The 22822-nt window shown below is 35.3% G+C and overlaps 1 protein-coding gene across 1 annotated transcript in view; it reads right to left on the minus strand.

Annotated features, from left to right (window-relative positions):
* Positions 1-22822, minus strand: part of ADAM2 (ADAM metallopeptidase domain 2) — a 113722-nt gene that overhangs the window by 14977 nt on the left and 75923 nt on the right. The window contains exons 12-16 of the mRNA XM_054498868.2: positions 16771-16907; positions 9438-9621; positions 7167-7265; positions 6862-7057; positions 1235-1340 (exon numbers count right to left, since the gene is read on the minus strand). Coding sequence (XP_054354843.2) covers positions 1235-1340; positions 6862-7057; positions 7167-7265; positions 9438-9621; positions 16771-16907 — 722 coding nt within the window. The remainder of the gene's footprint in view (positions 1-1234; positions 1341-6861; positions 7058-7166; positions 7266-9437; positions 9622-16770; positions 16908-22822) is intronic.

The raw sequence follows: 22822 nt of genomic DNA on the forward strand, positions 1-22822 counted from the left end.
TGAAATAATATCAACATAATATTTTACAACAAAGGAATGGGTTCAGTAACATTCTAGTTCTAATTTATTTATTTATTTTTTATTTTTGAGGTGGAGTCTCGCTTTGTCGCCCAGGCTGGAGTGCAGTGGTGCGATCTCAGCTCACTGTAACCTCTGCCTCCCAGGTTCAAGCGATTCTCCTGCCTCAGCCTCTCGAGTAGCTGGGATTACAGGCATCCGCCATCATGCCCAGCTAATTTTTGTATTTTTAGTAGAGACGGGGTTTCACCAGGTTGGCCAGGCTGGTCTCTAACTCCTAACCTCAGGTGATCTGCCCGCCTCAGCCTCCCAAAGTGCTGGGATTACAGGTGTGAGCTGTAACCCGAGCTACCCCGCCCGGTCTTCTAGTTCTAATTTACAAAATAATAGTAACAGATAATAGTTAGCACTCATATAGTACATACTATGTATCAGTCACCATTCTAAGTGTTTTTCATACAGCATCTATGTTTCCCACTGGCACCAAACTGGTGATGTGTTATTAATATTCATATATTACATATAAAAAGTAACTGAAATACATGCCTGAGGTCACACGAATAGGTAAAGAGTGGGATTAGGATTTAAAACCAAAATGTCTGGCTGTAGAGCACATGTTCTTAAATACCACGCTTTGGCCGGGCGCGGTGGCTCATGCCTGTAATCCCAGCACTTTGGGAGGCCGAGGCAGGTGGATCACGAGGACAGGAGATCAAGACCATCCTGGCTAACACGGTGAAACCCCATCTCTACTGAAAATACAAAAAATTAGACGGGCATGGTGGCAGGCACCTGCAGTCGTGCTTTGCTTCTTAAGCAGTAAAAATTCATGTATTTTAACTTCTTTACTATGAGGATTGTCATGCTTTGTAAAAATTAAAGTCATAGCGACACTGCACTCCAGCATAGGCAACAGACTGAGACTCCATCTCAAAAAAAAAAAAAAAAAATTAAAGTAATAGCATGCACAATAAAAATGATTACTGATGGGTAATTAATGTACCTGTATGAAAACTAAACACTTTGTGGAAAAGTACAAGGGATAATTTGGTTACAGGAGAGGAGAAATGTGTCTATGATATTTATAATTTGAATAAACATGGTCTTACTTTATGTTCAGGGGATATTTTGCTGACATATAAACTTAATCATTTGATGTTATTTTCAAATATAAGGTGATAAATAGAAGTTCTAAGATAGATTTCTGAAAACGTACTCTGCTTCACACTGTGTGTATCCTGAACCACTTATACCACAGTTTCCAGATACATCAGTCTTTGAATTAAGGTAAGAATAACATTCTGCAGGACCAAACTCTGTTTCTGAAAATAAAAAGGTGTGGTTAGTCATATTAAACTTATATTAATTAAAAATAAATAACAAATACACTTAAAATTCTGAAATGGTTTAAGATATTCATTGTACAAAATAAGATCATACTATAACATTCAAGATAAAAACTAGATTTAAGATCACACAAAACTACTTCAATGAAATGTTTAAAAATTGAAAGGACTCTGGTCTACTATTCAAAGACATATCCTAGACATACTCCAGAGTTAGCCACTGTATTCAGTTTAACCTCCAATCATAGTAAGTCTATAAATGCATATCTATTAGTACGTAGGAAACTTTTTTCACATAATTGACTTATTTGTCCATAAACAGTTTTAGCATGAATGTCTTTTCAAGTCAAACAACTAATCAATTATCTTGTTTTACATCATAGTTTCCTCAGACCAGAAATATATTGGAGTCACAATTGATTCATTTACCCTCCCATCATCCAATCCACGTGCGTAATCTGTATAATTTTAATTCTCATAAGATCCAACCTCCATGGCTGGGCGCGGTGGCTCATGCCTGTAACCCCAGCACTTTGGGGGGCCGAGGCGGGCGGATCATGAGGTAAGGAGATAGAGACCAGCCTGTCTAACACAGTGAAACCCCGTCTCTACTAAAACTACAAAAGAAAATTAACCGGGCATGGTGGCAGGCGCCCGTAGTCCCAGCTACTTGGGAGGCTGAGGCAGGAGAATGGCGTGAACCCTGGAGGCAGAGCCTGCAGTGAGCCAAGATCGCGCCATTGCACTCCAGCCTGGGCGACAGAGCAAGACTCCATCTCAAAAGAAAAAAAAAAAAAAAGCTTCAACCTACTTAAAAAGCAGTTTATTTCTCATAACCTCCAACTGCTCTACTTGATGGACTCAGTCAAAAATCTTTGACAGGGAGACTTAACCACTACATAATGATGCTGCAGCATGAAGGCTCACTAACAGAGTGGACAGACTCAGATCTCAGCTGCGACCCACAGATGCTGTAGTGAACTGAAAAGTGAAAGTTCATTTTGTCCCAGAGGTCATTTGCAAAGCTGGTTATGGGTAACAAGTCAAAATTTTAACCTTGGCTATGGTAGCAAGCCATTGCTGGTAGACAAAAAATAGGCCAAAACAAAGAAAGAAAGCCACAATCTACAGATCAAAATGAATTTTAGGTATCCAAGAGAAACTACTGAAAGACAGTGTGATGATACATTTTATGTGTCAACTTGGCTAGGCTATAGTCTCAAGTTATTCAATTAAACACTAATCTAGGCATTGCTCTGTAGGTATTTTGTAGGTGTAATGAAGTCTACAATACGTTTATTTTACTTAAGAAATATTATCCTACATAATCTGGATGGGCCTGTTTCAATTATTAATAGTTGAAAGACCTTTACAGCAGGCTTCCCTGAAAAAGAAAAAAATTCTGCCTGTGGACTTCAATTTATGCTTAAAATTTCTATTCTGCCCTTTTAATTGTCTTGCCCTACAGATTTCAGGCTTGCCTAGTCAGCCCCACAATCTGATCAGTCAATTATTTGCATTGATATATATACAAAATTCTATATACAATAAAATATCTATATATCTATCTATCTACAGAGAGGAAGAGAGAGTGCAGAATTACATATCCAATGGATTCTGTTTCTCTGGTGTAGTTCTGGTTGATAGAATTGATAAACAAAGGGGTCGGTGATGTTTTAACTTGGGCATATTCTCATTTGTTCTCAGTGTCTCATGATAGATGAAAGCCAGCAGGCTTACAGCTAATGAAGACGTCACATCTCTGTTGGAGCTCTGTGAAAGCGCTATGCCCAGAGGCAGCCAATAATTTATCTAAATATTTTATCTAAACTTTCCATTCCCTGGAAAAATCTCTGTTACCAGGTGGCTAGGGCTACTTGATTTGATCTAGAGCTCAGTTAAGTGAAAAAAAAATGAATAAAAAAAATCTTGGCTTTCAAAGTGAGGTAAATTAGATAGGTTGGTCATAGCATCCCTTAAATGAGAACAAACTTGCAAAATAGATGGCGAGAATAAACCTCCCAACAGTGCAAAAACTGCATCCTGGTATACTGGTTAGAACATCCTGCGGCAAGGAGGTAAAGGAACATAAGGGAAAACACCCAAATTGGCTCAAGCACAGAAACCCATGATTTGTATCCTTGGAGTGACCTATGTTCATTATAATAGTAAAAAAGGCACCCTTGGGTGGAGAATTAAAATGCTAATGAGAAATGTGATGCATGTACTGGCATGTACAGCAATAGCACATGTGCATTCAGGAGACCACCCACAACATGCTAAACAACAATGCCCACTCCCACCCTTTTATGAATAATCATGTTAGACTCCAAGGGAATTTCCTTAACGCCAGCCGACGCTCTTATTCTTGTGCAGCCTGCTATCAGAGTGTACTTTGCTTTGCAATGAACTTCTTTATTTACTTCCCCTTTGGACTTGCTCTCAAATTCTTTTCTGCAATGAAGTAAAGAATCTGAACCGGTTCACTGACAACAAAGGCATTACTGAAATAATATAAGTCTGCTACCAACATCACCAGTGCCTAAGGCTGTGATTTCAGTTGAGGCAAACAAGAGCTCACTGGAAATTTTAAAGGAATTCCTGGAGAGTTAGATGACCATATGAAATGGAATAGCTCAAACCTGTTGTTCACTCTGGGTCAAATTTGTCAGTCACAGAGTGATTAGCTGTTTTTCAGTTGCCATCGACCCCCAGGTTGCCAATCAAATAACCTGAACGTGAGCAGGCTGGAACTGAAGTACTCAATTTGAAATACTCAAATCTAGGAGCATGGAACAAATTAAGAAGCAAAGGGTCAGATGCAGTGGCTCACTTCTATAATTCCAGCACTTTGGGATGCCAAGGCAGGAGGATTACTTGAGACCAGAAGTTTGAGACCAACTTGGGCAACACAGCAAGACCTCACCTCTACAAAAAAAAAAAAAAAGAAAAAGAAAAAGAAAAAAATAGTGGGCATGGTAACATGCATCTGTAGTCCCTGCTACTTAGGAGGCTGAGGCAAAAGGATCACTTGAGCTTGGGAGTTGGAGGCTGCAGTGAGCTGTGATTGCATCACTGTACTACAGCTTGGGCAAGACCCTCACTCCCCTCTTTCCCCCAAAAAAGAAGGGAGGGGAGTCCTGTTTTGTTGCAGTAAAAACTTAAAAGCTGAGGACCTGGCACCTCCTCTTTGCATGACCCAATCAGAGCCTTTCTCATCTCTCTCATAGTTACCATCTGCCTATATAACCTGCCCCCAGACGCCAGCTTAAGGAAACAGATTTGAGCATTGCCTTTTGTCTCCTTGCTGGTGGACCTCACAATAAAGCTTTCTCTTTTCTTGGAAGCTGGTGCTATTAGTGTTGGCCTCTATGCACATCTGGAAGTGAACTCATTGCTTGGTAACAATGTAACTGGACTTAAAACGCTGCACACAGGCCAGGTGCGGTGGCTCAAGCGAGTAATCCCAGCACTTTGGGAGGCCGAGGCAGGCAGATCACCTGTGGTCAGGAGTTCGAAACCAGCCTGGCCAACATGGCAAAACCCTATCTCTACTAAAAAATACAAAAATTAGCCGGGTGTAGTGGCATGTGCCTCTAATCCCAGCTACTCAGGAAGCTTAGGAGGCTGAGGCAAGAGAATCACTGGAACCCGGGAGGTGAAGGTTGCAGTGAGCCAAGATCACACCACTGCACTCCAGCCTGAGCGACAGAGCAAGACTCCAGCTCCAAAAAATAAATAAGTAAATAAATAAATAAATAGCTGCACACATACCTAGAATAGTTCCGAGAACAGAGAGAGAGTTTTCTAGTCACTCCTTACTCTATGATGTTTAGGTCCTGAACAAGCAGGAAGTGAAAGCTAAGTCTGTCTTATAAACTGCTTGAAGTTTGAATCTGTCTTTTCACAGAGATACTTTTGGCATAGGGTAGAAAACATAGAGCCAAGGCATTAAAGGAAATCGGAAAGACTACTGGCAGCCGCTAAATAATGCTGATGTAGAGTGCTCCTTAGGAAGCACTCTGAAATGAAACAGAAAACATTACCACTGATACTACAATGATACCTTATGATATAAAGAATTACAAGAGACATATATAAATAGAACAACTATATGCCAACAAATTTGATAACAGAAAAAATAGATAAATTCCTGGACACATCCAACTTACGAATATTAAATTATGAAAAAAGTAGAAAATCAGAATACACCAACAATGATTGAGGAAATTAAATCAGTAATTAAAAAGTTTGTCTTTTGCTTTCTCTTCTTTCGTTCTGCCTTTCTGTCTCTTTCTGTCTCTATTTTCCTTCTTTAATCTGAAAATCATCCACATTGTGGTACCAAATTACCCATTTTCCCAGGACAACACTTTTTCATTTTGTAAGTTTCTTTCTTTGCATCTTTGTTTTGTTCTTCTTCAAACCAACCGTCATTCCTAATTGTATGTTCATTTTGGTTATTGATAAGTGCCTTGCAATCCCTTTTTACACAGAAATTAGAGTTAGACTTGCAACTTGTTCCAGCTGAGAATAAAGGTGACCACCTATCTGTTTCTATGAACATCCTAAATATTTCCTCTGTCAATTGTTCCTGATTTTTTCTGATATGGGGATGAAATACTGTTGGCATTGTTGCTGTTTCCATATTATTTAGCAAACAATTTTGTATATAGTTTGCACCATGGTTTTCTTTTTTGTTTTTAACGTCAGTGCACATCATCCCTCAATAACTTCGGAGTCCTTGGATTTTCATGAAACTTCCTTATTGTTTCCACGGGTGATTTTGTGCACCTGAATGTGTGTGACTGCATTAAATATGGTTTAAACTGTATTTATATGACAATTTATAATTAATGTCTATAGTCACATTACTTATTCTATATTTACTAAAAAAAGTGGTGGATATGAAGTAAAAGTATAGTTTGTGTTCTGTCTACTTTCTTCTTTCTTGAACTCAGAAGCCCCATAGACTTTGAATCTTCCCCTCTGTTATTTTGATGAAAGTAATTAATAACGTAATGATTTCACTTTTAATTAAATTAATTTTTAATTTCTAGCTACTGATATTTTTTCTGACAGTATTCTCTTTTTTTTTTTTTTCTTTTGAGGTGGAGTCTCACTCTTTCTCCCAGGCTGGAGTGCAGTGGCGTGATCTCAGCTCACTGCAACCTCAGCCTCCTGAGTAGCTGGGATTACAGGCGTGTACCACCACTTGTGGCTAATTTTTGTATTTTTAGTAGAGACAGGGTTTTGTCATGTTGGCCAGGCTGGTCTCGAACACCTGATCTTGGGTGATCTGCCCGCCTCGGCCTCCCAAAGTGGTGGGATTACATGCGTGAGCCACCGCGCCTGGTCATATTCTTCTCTTTCTATGATTCTTTAGAATATTTAAACTAAATGTGACATTTTAAAAATCACAATCATGTATCAGCATCTATTTCTGTTCAGTTTCCAGAAAAAACACATATATGAGAAATGAAATGATAATAAATACCTTTGCCAAATGTGTCCGCACATTGTTTATTCCCACTCATACAAACTCCATCTATACAGATCCATTGATTCAGTCCACACGGATGCCCAGTCTGAACATAGTGGTCTTCTGGACATGACGCAGATGATCCATTGCAATATTCAGGGAGGTCGCATTCTTCAAAGGAAGGCCTACATATTCTTTCTTTTGACATAAACTGATGGGATGAGGTAAATGATATTGAATTAAGCAGAATGAGAATACATAAGCATAATAATGATAACTACTTATGTAGGTAATATTGAAATTTTTCAAAAAGCTCTTACTAGACAATTTTCACAGCATGGTCCTTCAGCACAGTTTGAACCAGCTTTAAATCTACATGTGTCAGTATCACAGCATGTTGCTCCAATAAGGGCACAATCCTGTAAGGCAAATCAAATGCTCTGAAGTATTTTCCAACTTGTATTCATATTGGACAGACATGTTCATAAAAACAACATATTATATAACATACACATAGGTGCTTAACTTACATGTTGGCAAACAAAAATAAATGAAACCACTTATTCGTTTACTTAACAAACATTTGTTAATTACCTACTAATTGCCAGACCATGTGTTGCTCATATTGCTAGAATAGGTTTGGTTACACTGATAAAAGGATTCTCTGAAGCCCTGGGGTCCACCATAGTCAAGTCATTGAGAGGAGCTCTGGCTCTTGTAGACAGAGATAGTTAAACACAAGACGTAAAATAAACAGAAGTTATAATTTAAAAATTCTATTGTAGTGACTACTTCTTATTAGAGCCTTCTGAATCTAAGATTTTAACAAGTTTCTGCATTTTGTGGTATATTGTTGATTTATTTCATTTTTAACTCTCTAATTAAGGTCTGGAAAATGATATTATTTCTGAGAATGCTGAAGTTGTCACCTTTATATCATTCACTGATATCTTATTATGCCTTGTTTTATGCTTTATTTCATCTATGCCCAGTGAATATGCTTTTAAAACTTCTATTACTAAAGTTAGTAAAAGCAATAGATAAGAAGGCTAAAAGACAATGCATTCACACACACACACACACACACACACACACACACACACACACACACACACACACAGTCTCACATTTTTTAAATACCCAGAAATTTAAAGTAGGGTAAATTGGAAAAAGAAATTTGATAAATCACACAAAAATAAATCATGGATTTAGTAGTCTTCATATGAGTTATAGCAAGATACTTGGAAGCACAGAGTAGTCAGTATTTTTCACTGCTTTTCTGTCTAAGAATTGTCACTGTCATTGCTATCTACTGTAATTCTAGAGGGGAAAGTTATATCTCAGTGGTTTAAGCCTCAATTATATAACATTTAGAGAGCTTAGATACATGACTGTCAAATTGAAGAAGAAATTTTCAAGATGTTTCCATTCAAACCCAACCAAGCAAAAACAAGTGGGTGATGAGGAACAATTTTTTAAAAACATGTCACACATCTCAGGATATATAAACATACTTTTATGGTTGGAAGGCTACATGAGTGACCATTGTAGGGCACAATGAAGCCTACTTAGTCTTTGTGATCTTTTTGAGCCTGTACCATTCACTATGAGTTTCAATATCTCCTCTCCCTCATTTCATTCCCTTTATCTCTGCTCACCTCACCTCCCTTCAACCCAGGTGCTTTGTCTAAGATTTCTGTGGTTTGGGAAAACTAGCTCTTCTTAATTACGTATGTTACAAGTCTTTTTGACTTAAATACCGACCTGGATTAAAATATTCAAAAACCACAAATGTGCTCCCTAGGTTTTCTTGCTCCATAGTGAAAGCTTTAAAATATCTCTCTTTCTGAACAACAAAGGAATTTAGGTTAAATACTAGGTTTAAATTTTAGGCTTAAAATCTACAGAAGTATATACTCAAGAGGAAGAGATTGAACCTACATCAAGTCAGTTATGAAATTAGTGGCCTTGAAAATTGCTTATATGAGAGATTAGAATGGTGCTTACCAGGGACTTCAGGGAGGGGAAAACAGGGAGATGATGGTCAAGGGGTATAAAGTTTCAGTTCTGCAAGATGAATACGTTCTGGAGATCAAACATGACTATAGTTAACAATATTGTATCATATACTTGAACTTTGCTAAGAAGGTAGATTCTGAGTGTTCTTGCCAGAAAGGAAAATTTTTGAAAAGTAAAAGAGAAGGAAAAAATAAAATGCTATGGTGAGATTACAGGTATGTTAGTTATCTAGATTTTAGTAAATATTTCAAAATGTACTCATATACTCAATCATCAAGTTGTGTAACTTAAATATATACAATTTAAAATTGTCAGCTGTACCTCAAAAAGCTAGAATAATAAAGGAAAATTACCTGTATATTCATACAAATCCATGTAGATCCACAAAGCACTGAAGCACTACACCAATATATATAAGTGCACTCATTAGTTGTTATAATACCTACACACCCTCCTGAATCATTTGCAGAAAATTTAGCTTGATGAATTAAGGAAAATGGCAGTTTCTCACTTGAATTAATAAGTAATTTTTGCTGCAATTTCAGTGTATAGTCTTCCAAATTAGAACCAACCTGTTCGGTCCCACAGTCACACTCCTCTCCTTCTTCCAGCTTTGCATTACCACATACTGCTTGCTGTTTGAAAAAAGGATCTAAGCGAGGCTGATTGTGAAGACACTGGGACTTCTGCTTTGAAATAAAATGTGCAAAGTCTTCGATGCTGCAGTTACTAAAGATCTTCACACCACTGAAATGACTAAAGACACATCAAACTTCAGATTTTAATGTAAGGGTTTCCATAAACTACCTACCCTTAGAATAAACCTATACAACAGCATTCCACAAACAGACCAAATTCCCAAGTCTGTGAGTGTCAATGCTTTCAATCTCTGTGCATGGGAAGTCAACTGTGCAAGAATGTAAATATTTTAGTGGAAGTAAATTACTAATCCATAAAATTTTATTGGCTCTCCTATGACACTTATTCATGACACTGCTCTCTCTTGTTTAAGCTCCTATTTTCCAAAGTGCCCCATTGCTGTTTCATTTGTGCTCTTTCTTTTTATAACTTCTAAGTGCTGGGACACCCCTGTATTAATAAAGAAAACAGGCTTTTCTTTTTGTTTTTTGTTTTTTTTTTTTTTTTGAGACGGAGTCTCATTCTGTCACCCAGGCTGGAGTGCAATGGCATGATCTCCGCTCACTGCAACCTCCATCTCCCCGGTTCAAGCAATTCTCCTGCCTCAGCCTCCCAAGTAACTGGGATTAGAGGTGCACGCCACCACGCCCTACTAAGTTTTGTATTTTTTTAGTAGAGATGGGGTTTCACCATGTTGGCCAGGCTGGTCTAGAATTCCTGACCTCGTGATTCGCCCACCTAGGCCTCCCAAAGTGTTGGGATTACAGGCGTGAGCCAACGCGCCCAGCCCAGGCTTTTATTTTTTTAAGAAATCTATATTTATTCATAGGTTATTGTATCCATGTCTATAGTTGCAAATAGCATCTATGCCCAATAGCTCCGATATTTGTTTCTCTGGCGTTATCACCTGAACTCGAGTCCAGAGTCTGATGCTTTATTCAGTGTTTCTTCTTAAGTGTATTTTATTGGCACCTTAAATATAAACTCCCAAAACTCTTGATTCTTCTCCCCAAAAACACCCCTCACAAAGTATAACACAGTGTTTCAGAATGTGGACTCTGTGGCCAATCAAAACAAATGAGTTAAAATCTTGGTTTTGCCATTTACAGGTTGTTTGTCCTTGTAAAAGATTTTAAAATTATATGCATTTTAGTTTACTCCTTGCAATATGAAGATAAATGTTTTATTTATCTCATTAAGTTGTGAGAGTATTATACATGTAAAGTACTAAAAACTGTGCCTATCCATAGTTTGTACTCCTAATATTTTCAAATTCACTACAGGGAAACTCCAACTGCCTAGTTGTTCAGGACAGAAACCTTGAGGTTATCTTATATTTCTCACAAACCCCTTATCTGCCAAGAAATTTTGTCAAATCTGTCTACTTTCTATATATTCAATATGTGTTCTCCATAACAACCACTTACTCACAGACTTTATGGTCTTTCATTACAGATTAATGCAATAGCCTACTAGCTCATCATATGCTTTGATTCTTGCCCTTTGCATTTTTTCCTCAAAACTCAATCAATTATGTTTCCTAAAAAAGTGACAATTTTATATTACTTCCATGTTTAAATTCGCCTATAGTTACTCAGTCATTCAGAGCAAAATCAGTGCAATATATTCACCAACTCTTCTGAGGTCATTCTCCTCATCAACCTCAACTCACTCTGCTCAAATAGGTGGACCTCTTACTGTCCCCTCCATCAAATATCCTACTATTTCCTCTGCCTGGAAAACTATTCCTTAGTATGCATGCATGGTTCCCTTTTATTCATTTCACATGTCTATACAAAATTTATGCAAACGGATATTTCCAAGCACACTTTAAAAATACCACTTCCTTACTACCCTTTATTCCCCTTACTGACATCTGTTTTACTTCAGAATATTTACCAACAACTGGAATGTTACTAATTTAATCATTCGTTAACTATCTTCTGCTAGTTCTTTTAAAGGAGTGAGTGCACTATTGAAACCACTTGCTATAAATAATAGATTAAGTTTAATTTTGTTATAATTTTGATTATTCTAAGTAGTATTAACAATGTTTAAAAAGATTATAATCACGATGGCCTATATTTTGATGGAAGACATTGTTAATAGAAATGTGATGAGTTTTAAGGTAATAAACTTGATGGTATCAAACTCCAGTCATTTGGATTATCACAAGAAAATGTTATTCACTTGAAGACCTCGAATAAATTTAGAATTTTTCAACAAACTAACAGTGTTAGTATGACTTTTTTTGTGGTCACATCCTGGTTGAACATCCCTTCAGTTCCATCAGCCTTAAATAATGAATTTATTATAAATTGCCAAGAATTCAAATGATTACTATCTAAATACAAGAAACCATATAGAAAATAACTGATAAAAATTGAATATTACTGAGAACCAGGCAATGCAAGATACATTTACCATGTGTGAACTGGTTTATAGAGTATACACTTCCTGGTAATGAAATTAACATTGTCATTAGAAAGCAAGATATCGGGAGGGATAGCATTAGGAGATATACCTAATGTAAATGACGAGTTAATGGGTGCAGCACCCCAAAATGGTGCATGTATACATATGTAACAAACCGCACGTTGTGCACATGTACCCTAGAACTTAAAAGTATAATAAAAAAAAGAAAGAGGGGAGAGAGAACAGTAAAAAAAAAAAAAAAAAAAAGAAAAAGAAAAGAAAAGAAAGTAAAATATCAAGCATAATTGCATCCGATTAGAGCACTTTTTTGCAGCTTGAATCTTCATGGATATTTGCTGGATGTTTTCATTCTCTATTCTCTCATTTTTTTTGATAATGGAGCCTCTGGTTGTTAGTTGAATGCATGACTTCATTGTACAATGTCTAAATTTCTCGGTTTTTAATAAATGAGTGAACATATATAGAAGTCAAATAATTGACCTAAGATGAGCCATAAGTTCAAGTTCTAGGAGGTAATGAGATAGACATGTTTTTGTAAGCTCCTTTATCCTATTGGTCACTTTAAATTTGGTTAATTGTTGTAATTAAAACTTCCATTAGGGATATGAGATTATTTTGGGAATGGAAGCCACTGTGTAGAAATACAGTGTGAAATTATACTGTGAAACATCACACAATTAATAGAATGGTAATTTCTCAAAATAAACTTTTCTTTGATTGTAGCCATTTTTCCTTTGCGTTTTCTGTAACTTGCAGCAAAATCTAAATACAGACTTAATCCCAATATAGATCTCAATCAAAATATTTATCAGCCACATTTCAACCATTCATTTTCTCACCACAAAATTACAAAGTATTTGCAAAAGAATGAAATGTTCTAGTAACAATACAATACAAAATAAAAGAATGGAGCATCTTTTTCCTTAATCCATAATCAAAACATCAAAACGTGTCCAATATTTTGTATTTTAAAAAAAGTATGATTCGCTAGGAAGAATATTAATAGATATTTTTGGACCACAGCAGATATTAAATCAGATAACAAAAAGATATTTAGGAAATCCACAAATATTTGAAAATCAACTAACCTACATCTAAAATAGCTAGACAAAGAAGAAATCACAAAAAATTGAAAATATTTCAACTGACTGGAAATGAAACACAAAGTATCAAAAATGTGTGGTGTGTAATTGAAGGTCAAGTTCTAGGAACTTGTGATGAGAGAGAAATGCACAGATTTAAAGGGTTTACACAAAAAGAAGGGAGGTTTAAAATCAGTTATTTGAATTTTTACATTAAAAATCTAGAAAAAAAGGTGAATAAACTTACCACAAACTAAGTAGAAATAAAGGAAAACAAAGTAGATAGGCCATGGGAAAGAGTCAATGTAATTAAAATATGATTCTTTAAAAAAATTAATTAATTTGATAAAATCTAAGTTAGAGTGAAACAAAACATTTATTAGAAAAGGAAAAATAACCAAAATGTAAATATCTCAAAAATGACCAATTAAACACCTTTCCAAAAAGAGTTATCCAGGTCCAGACAGCTTCACTGGTAGATGCTATCAAACGATTTAGAAAGAAATAGTATCAATAGTACAAAATCTCTTTTAGAAAGTTATATGAAGCCAGTGTAACTGTGATACTAAAACCAGTCAAAGGAATTGCAAGAGAATTACTACTGAAGATCTGTATCACTCATTAATATACAGGCAAATATACTTTGCCAATATTAGGGGAAAAAATCCAGCTACAAAAAGGATTAAGACATTAAAAGGATAATTCATCATTTCTCGATGCAGTTTATCCCAGAAAAGCAAGATTATTTAAACAATTAAAAATGAATAAAATATATTTCAATGTATCAACAGAATAAAGTAGAAGAAACACATGAACATCTCAATATTTGATAAAATATATTCATAATGAAAACTCTGATAAATGAGGGTTACAAAGCTTTCTCAATCTGATTAAAAGTCTCTCTGTAAAACCTTCAGTTAATGTATTTACTGGTGAAAAGTTACAAGTCTTGCCCATAAATCAGAGTGAAGCAAAGACAGTCACACATCAAACTTTTGTTTTAAATAGTACTCTAGGCCCTAAGCACTGCGATAAGGCAAGACATAGATGTTTTAAAAATATAAAGATCAAAAAGGAAGATGTATTTATAATATATAATTACATATGAGTACAATTCTCATGAGACTAAATTAGAAGTTCCAGATGAATATGTTAGTGTAGCAAAGCTGCAGGATACAAGCTCAATAAAAATTAATCAATACTATTTCTATACACTTGTTACAAACAATTGCAAATTTCATAGTCTCATAAACATGGTGCAATTAGAAAAACAATAAGAAACCTATTTCCAAAGGAAAAAACAAAACAAAACTAAGGAACGGGTTCCAACCATGATGGGAATAACTTATCAGGCATCCTAACAAAATTACCTGTTTCAAAATTGAACAGAGAATACTTTGACATTATCCAAGAGGATGTGGAGGGCCCAAAGAACTTCTTATGTTTGTGATTTTCTTATCCTTCCTATCATTTCTTTACCATTACAACTATTGTAATCATTATAATCAACATTGTAAACAACTGTATTGTGGTTGAGATAAATAAAAGTTTAATGAATAATGCTCAGCCTTATTAATACAAACTATATAAAAGTCATCTGTCTCTGTTTAGATTGGCCAGGAGAAAACACTCTAAAGCATGAACTTGATTGTAGGAATTTTATGTGGGAGGTGATTCTAGGAAGCAGGAGTAAGGGTGTAAGGATGAAGAAAGAGAGGCGGAGGAAAGGTCAATATCAGCATGTATTATGAGGTGGCAATAATGACTTCTTTCTGCTGGACCCACAGAAAAATGTACAGAATATCTTACAGAATTTTCCCTAGTTGGTCAGGAATCTGCTGTTTCACTAAAGTGGCTGAAGTTTGCTCCTAGAGAAGGAGTGCGTACCTTTCATTTTAAGACTTTTTTTTAGAGTGTCCTAGGAAAAAGGCTGGTTGACATTCACACATGTCAAAGACCCAGTCCTTGAGTGCTTCTTTTGAAGTAAACACTTTTCTGGTGGAACTTGAAAATAAACATCTAAATGTGTTGTGCCCATTCTAAATAAATCCACATACTTCTTCCCCACACTTTCTTGTCTTTAAATGTCCAGTTTTATAGCATCTGGATCGTTCACCAAGTATCCAAGTTATTTGCCACAGCATAGGAATCTGTGTAGATTCCAATCTCTGGCACTTCTCTCATACAAGGTGGAAAACCCAACATATTGTTTACAAATATATGCATGGGGCATGGGGACATTTACCATCCCCACAGTCTTTAGGTCTAAATCTAATAGGACTCTATATGAAACTGACTTTTAAAAAATACTTCAACTTACATATTAAAACTGGACTGAGGTTTGTTTGTTTTTTCTCCATCAACCAGTTTTAGAAAATCCCTACGAGGATATTAGTGTATGGTGACTGAGAAATATTGGTGCAATAGATGTAGGTGACTTGAGGATCTGGGATCCTTGTTCCCTTATTTACTTGTACTATCTGGACCTTCTCTAGCTTGCTCCCAGATTTACCATTTTGGTCATCAGATAGATTGATATGCTCACTTGATCTTATACATTCTTATACATATATTTTTGTGGCTCTAAAACACCTCATTTATGATGAAAACAGTAAACTTCAATAACATAACAACTTACTATTTCCTGGATGCATGCTCAAGCCTACAAGAGCCCAGCAGCCATCAGAAGCTATAGCAGAACTATAGGTCTGCACTGCAAATCTCTTACTGATACTTGCCAGAGATTCCACATGTACATAATCTACCAGGAATATCCTTAGTATCATTGTATTTAAATAATCACAACAACCAAAGACAAGGCATCTTGCACCACAGCCTGGCCCTGCTGCAGTGCACTTTTCACATTATCTTTTGCCAAAGGTGCCCTTGTTGTTATCAGATCATGTATTGATGCAGGCCCACAATCCTTTCATAAAGGTTTGTTTTCTAAAGCCACTCTGGGGCAACAATTTTAGGACAGGTCCTCCACTCCTGCCACCCCAAAAATCAGAGCCTGAAACAAGAACTTAAGCACAAATATTTTAGGGAGCAGCAGTGCGGGAATGGAGACAGTGAGATGTTTCCTGCTGTAGGCAATGAGGCTTGATTCTCTAACACATCTGAGAAACAAAGAATGCCTCCAAGAATATCCATCAGAAAGATAAGAGGCTGGCTCCAGTTACTGCCTGGTTTCCTTAAATCCCCTGGCTCTTTGATCCTATTTCTACAAAAATTCATAATGTACGGTAAGAATAATGTTGATATCAGCAAAAAAAAATTCACTAGATCATTAAGGCCTGATTAGAATACTGCAAAAGACTTTCTCTCATGACAAAGAAAAAGCTGAATGGCAGCATCTCTGAAATCAACAGATACTGAGACTTCAGGCTGAACCAAGGCAGGTTGAAGGACAGTCATGCGGACAAGTTCATACTAATAAATACTTTTTGTGTAGTGATCTCAAGCTTGCATTTGGCTTATCAAATTATGCATCAAATTGTAAAATTATACAAGTAAACATATTGATACATGTAGTGTTAGATCACATGTGAGAAAGCCAGTGTGACATTTGATTACAAGTGATATTGAGATAAATATGCATCAGGGGCATTGGAATACACATTTTGGTCCTGGAGTCCTCGGTCACAGCTGATAGCCATCATTATTTAACAACTTAAACTTTCTTCAACTAAATACATTAAAATTACATTAAACTATATATGTAAAGTATAAAAGTCAGAAATCTTACATTGCTTCTGGATTCATAATGCAGACAGCTCCTGAGCACTGGCATTTGTTAATGTCATCATAAGCGATCCCCATACTAAGGCTCAATAATTGAGCTAAAATAACTGCAAGTGATTCCAGACTTATGGTTCTGGGGTGCTGAGAAAAAAAAATAGATGTACACGTTTTGGGAGATTATTTTGTTTACTGGGAGAACAATGCAATTATTAAAGAGTCACATGATAAAATGGAATAGGGGCATCTGTTATCCCCAAAAGTGCCATCCATGTTGGCCTAACTCATTATAAATGTAAGAAAATTATGAAAAATAAAATCTGAAGTTTTACCAATATGTAAATGGATGACTCCATTTGGTGGCCTCAGACAAAGAAAAAAAATTGCCCCAGGAATTTGTTAGCTATGTGTAACAATTACAGTCATATTTATATTCACAAAAGATAATATTTAAAGATAAATGCATAGAAAAACATAGGGTCAAATTATGAAATTTGGTCATTACCAGAGGCTGGGAAGGGTAGAACAAAGTGGGGGATAAAGAGGAGACGGTTTAATGAGTAGAAAAACAAAATTAAATAGAATAAAGTCTAGTATTTCTAGGACAATAGTGTTACTTCAGTTAACAACACTTACTGTATATGTTGAAATATCTGAGTGGAATTGAAATGTTCCTAACGCAAAGAAATGATAAAGGCTTGAGGCGATGGATATTCCAATTATCCTAATTTAATCATTACACATTGTATGCCTGTACCAAAACATCACATCTCCCCAATAAATATATGTAACTATTGTGTACCATAATAAAAATTAAAAATTAAAAAAATTGATTCCTCAAAGATAATGTTTTATATAGCCATTTCATAAATGTGTTTATAAATTCATAAGTTAACTCACTGAATTAATTAATATCATAGTAATAATGACTGATATAAGAATTCTGACTTTTCAGTTGTTTCAATTTTATTGGGAAAACTAAAATACCTTTATAATTTCTCTTTTTGTAAGAGTAAAATGCTTATTATAGTGCATTTTGATCACACTATAACATGAATTTTGGGAAAAATCCACATATCCTGCTACCCCTTCAAATATATCTAATAACATTTTGGTGAATATACTTCATGATAGGTTTCTAGGTATACATTTTGATTTCTTCTGTTGCCTCTCTAAATCAATTTTCCATTATTTTCTACCTTGCCCTCTACCCCAAAAAGATGACACAAAAGGATCATGTCAGAGGGATACTTTGCCCTCGAGTTTTACCTTGATTTTTTCTAATGGAGAGAAGAGAATGAGATGTGAATGAAAGTGAAGTATTTATTACATCATTGCAAGGATGCTTACGTCTCTTTGAACCCTTGATGGGACGTCTACCTTCTGTCTGTGACTCTGATAAAATGACTCCCTTCTCTCCATCAACACTTGGTACCAATTAAAGTTCTTTATTACTTGTGTGGAGGTACTGCAAAGGCTCTACATTTTGCATGCACATGGACAAATCCCCATTTATCAAATTTCCACATTTTAGTGTATCATCTGCTTTCAGAGAGACAGTGTTAGGAAGAAGAAGAAGGAGGACGAGGAGGAGGAGAAAGAAGAAAGGAATGAAAAGGAGAAGGAAAAGAAGAAGGAGAAGAAGGGGAAGGAGAAGGAGAGAGAATGATTCTACAGGAAACAAATTGAAGGATTCAGCTAAATTTCAAGAGGCTGAATACTGTAGTACTATATTAATACTGGTACTGTTATTTTAAACCACCCTGTTTTTGAGATATTGTAGAAAAGGCTTATTGACCAATAAATGCATCCTTATACTTTTCTCTTTTTCTCCTGTTTCCTGTTATCTCTTATAATTCACTAAGATGGAAACAACAAGATCCAGTGATTTCACTTTAGGCATTTGTATAAAAGCAGGGTTTTTTTTTTTCCTTCATGTTCAGTTGCTCTTGCCTTCCCTGTATTCTTACTAGTACATACATTTTTGATCTTTCCTTTTATTGTATTTCCTTTCAAAGACACTTTCAAATGTCTGATCATTATAGGCTCAAAATACCAAAGACTTGATGGTTTAATCAAGAGAAATTTATTTCCTTGCAGTTCTGTGGAATTTCGCAGTTCTAGAAGTCCAAGATCAGGGTGCTGGCAGGGTTGGTTGGCATCTGCTGAGACCTTTTTGGCTTGTAATAAGGTGCCTTCTTGCTGGCCTTTCCTCTATGTGTGCATGGAGAGCCTTATCTCTGGTGTCTCTTCCTCCACTTCTATGGACAGCAGTCCTATTGAATTAGAGCGCCCCCCCATGACCTGTTTAACCTTTCAGGTCCTATCTCTGAATATAGTCACATTGGAGGTTAAGGCGTCAACATATGAATTCAGGGGGGACACAGCTCAGTCCAGACTAGTATAAAAAATTTTTAAAGATATGGAAAGCAGTAAGAGAATGTCCTACAGGTTCTTGTTATTATTACCTCTGATTTGAAAGGCAAGTGACAATAAAGCAAAACTATATTTAACACTGAATTTAAAAAATATATATTTAGGGACAAAAAATTTCAACAAAGCAGACAATTTTCTTTTGGTGAATATACCTGTTTAGAACCATAGTTTTCAAATAATAACAGCAACAAGCATTTATTAGGCTTCTTATATGCAAATCATCAGACTGAGAAATTTGTAAACAAGTGGGGATTTATTGAGACTTGTTTTTTTGCATAACATGTGAGCATTCTCTATAAATGTGCCTGCCGTATAAGTTTTTTTAAAAAAACACTCTTGTCTCTAATTTTATGTATCAACATTCTATCTATGCCTTTTTTTTCTTTAATGAACACATGTTATGTTTTGTTCAACTCATTATTTAGTCAAGGAACTGGTAAGATGTTCACCACAATTCAAAGAGTGTATTAGTCTTCTCTCATGCTGCTGGTAAAGACATACCCAAGACTGGCTAATTTATAAAGAAAAAGAGGTTTAATGGACTCACAGTTTCACATGGCTGGGGAAACATCACAGTCATAGTGGAAGAGGAAGGAAGAGCAAAGGCACATCTTACATGGTGGCAGGCCAGAGAACGTGTGCAGGGGATCTCCCCTTTATAAAAGCATCAGGTCTCATAAGACTTATTCACCATCACAAGAACAGCATGGGAAAGACTCACCCCCATGATTCAATACCTCCCACCCGGTCCCTCCCATGACACATGGGAATTATGGGAGCTACAATTCAAGATGAGATTTGGGTGGGGACACAGCCAAACCATATCAAAGAGCATTTGAGAAGCTAGGAGTATATTAATAAACATGTTAGGATAGAATTGTAGGTTTTAGATACAAAACTGATTAGTGTTTTAGAGAATAATAAATAATAATATGTGGGTTATCTCGTCCACCAGAGAGAAATTATTTGCATTTCTACCAGACAAAAATCTGCACATTAACCTCTGCCACCCAGTAATTGCAAACAGCCCAGTCAATAGAAAGTCAAGTCCAGAATAGCATTGAAAGAACACTTAATAATTTATTTTGCCTATATTCAAAGCAGTTTCACTGTTTGCATTCTATTTCAGTAGATTTTTAGAATATACCTACATATATGTTCAGGATCATTATATAATGCTACTAAGATTTTGTTTCATCTTAAGTAATAGAAACAAAATACATATAGATTTTTATTTAAAGAATATTTTGCTGCTTTATATTAGTATTGATATATAAATTATCCTATGGTTGTTATTTTTTGGTCTTTCTCTTACCCTTTAGGGGTTAAAATTCCTGTGATATTACAAATGGGTTTGAAACTTGTAGAGAAAATGCAATCAAATAATCTTTGCCTTTTACAGTTGAAACTAAAACATTGTTATCTCTTTCAATTATTGCCCTTTGGAATTATTGTAAAGCTTGTTTTGTGTGGTGCTTTCATACCTTTTCTTTTTCTTTTTTTGAGATGGAGTCTCGCACTCTCGCCCAGGCTGGAGTGCAGTGGCGCCATCTCGGCTCACTGCAAGTTCCTTTCATACCTTTTAAGTAATGTTTCAGATTTGATACCGTTTCATATACATATCAGTGTGTGTGTATATATATTTATGTGTATTTATGTACACATATGTACACATTCATGTATGTATAATTTATGTATACTTATGTGAAAACACATATATACACATGTATTGGGGAAGTGCATACGTGTGTACTTGTGTGTGTGTGCGCATGTGTGTGTGTGTCACATGAACCTGTGTAACTAGTACTTTGTACTAGATACAAAATATTTTCATCACTCAGGAAGTTCCTTTCAGCAAGTTTCCAGGCACTACCTCCACATAAAATAGAATCTTTATTTTGATCTCAGTACAATGGCTTATCTTTACTTGCACTTTAGCTTCATAAAAATGGCACCATTAAGTATTTATTATTTTATTTCTGGCTAGTTCTTCTAAAAATATAGTTTTGGAAATTCATTAATTTTGAGTGTAACCATACTTCTTTTAATTTCTGTGTGGTGCACTACAGGATATGGATATTCCACAATATGTTTATGCATTTGATGGATAAAATGCCTCAATATTGTTGATACTAATCTCTCTTGATCTAAAGTTTCCATAAAAAGCAATACAAATCAAACAGTTTTGTTGAAATTGCAAGCTGATTTTAAAATGGAAATGCAGAGGACTTGGAATACCTAAAACAGTCTTGAAGAATAACAGACTAGCAGGGTTTACACTACCATTTTTGATGTTTCACTATCAATGTAGAATCATTATGACAACGTCGTGTTGGTGGAAGGACATACAAAAACACCAATGGTCATAAAAGATTCTGGAAAGAGGCCAGCAATATGGCGACTTGATCTCTATTACAAAGGCACAACTGTATTTATTTGGAGGAAAACTAACCTTTTAAATAAGTTGTTATGAAGCAATTACCTATCAAATGTGAGCTAACTGATTCTGTCCCCTATTTTACACCAAACAAATTTCTTTAATGTGGATTGTACATCCACATTGAAAGGCAAATCAATCAAGCTTGTGTTAGAGGATAAAATAGCTTCATGACCTTAGAATAGGCAAACATTTCTTGAAGGTGTCTCTTTTTACATTAAGTTTGCTGAGAGTATTCGATCTTTCTTTTTTTGTCCTAAGTAGGTTCTAAATTTAACAAATGTATCTTCTGTATCTATTTTTTAATAAAATAGATTATAATGATTGATTTCAAATATAAAATTCATCTTCTATTCCTAGAATAATTTCTATGTGTTCACCATGTCGTACTCTTTTAATATATTGCAGAATTCTTTTTGTTAACATATAGTTAACATAAATCTCAAATCATAAAACAAGGTGAGAATTAGCCCCTCCTTTTGTATTGTCTAAAGTAACTTATTACAAGCATTAAATATTTTGGAGCCATTTTTATGGAAATCATGTGGGCCTAGATGTTTTGTTTGTTTTGGAGGAAAGTGTTTTAATTAGAGACTCAACTATGCCAATGGTTCAATGGTGATTCAGATTTACTTTTCTATTTAATTGAGAAAATTTATTATTCATAAAATTGTATCCATATTTATTGCCATTAATTGGTTGAGGATATGCCATCTTACATGTGTAATACGTGTATGATCTGTGGTGATCATGTCCCTTTATTCAACTAATATTTGGATAATTTTTTTTTCAGCTTTTTTGAAATAAGATACCCGTTTTTGTAGGTTGTTATAACTTGTATACATCTTCAAAGAATTAGTTTGAGCTTTGATGATTTTCTTCATTATATTTTGTATTTCTTTGATAGCCAATATTATCCTTAAAACTTATTTCCTACTTTTTAGCATCTCTTAGCTTAACTCACCATCTATAATGCTTTTTGGAGATGGAGTTAGATCATCTACATTCAAACTAACCTTATTTTTATTTATACATTAAAGCTATAAATGCACTACCTCTCAGCTTTGCCTTTTTGGGATCCCATAAGTTTAGATATGCTGTATTTTTAATGTCACTTAGCTCAAAATGAGTTATCTCATTGTTTTATTTGCAAATCTTTCAAGATTTTTAAGTCATATTTCTATTA

The sequence above is a fragment of the Pongo pygmaeus genome, chromosome 7 (assembly GCF_028885625.2).
Source record: "Pongo pygmaeus isolate AG05252 chromosome 7, NHGRI_mPonPyg2-v2.0_pri, whole genome shotgun sequence".
Lineage (NCBI taxonomy): Eukaryota > Metazoa > Chordata > Mammalia > Primates > Hominidae > Pongo > Pongo pygmaeus.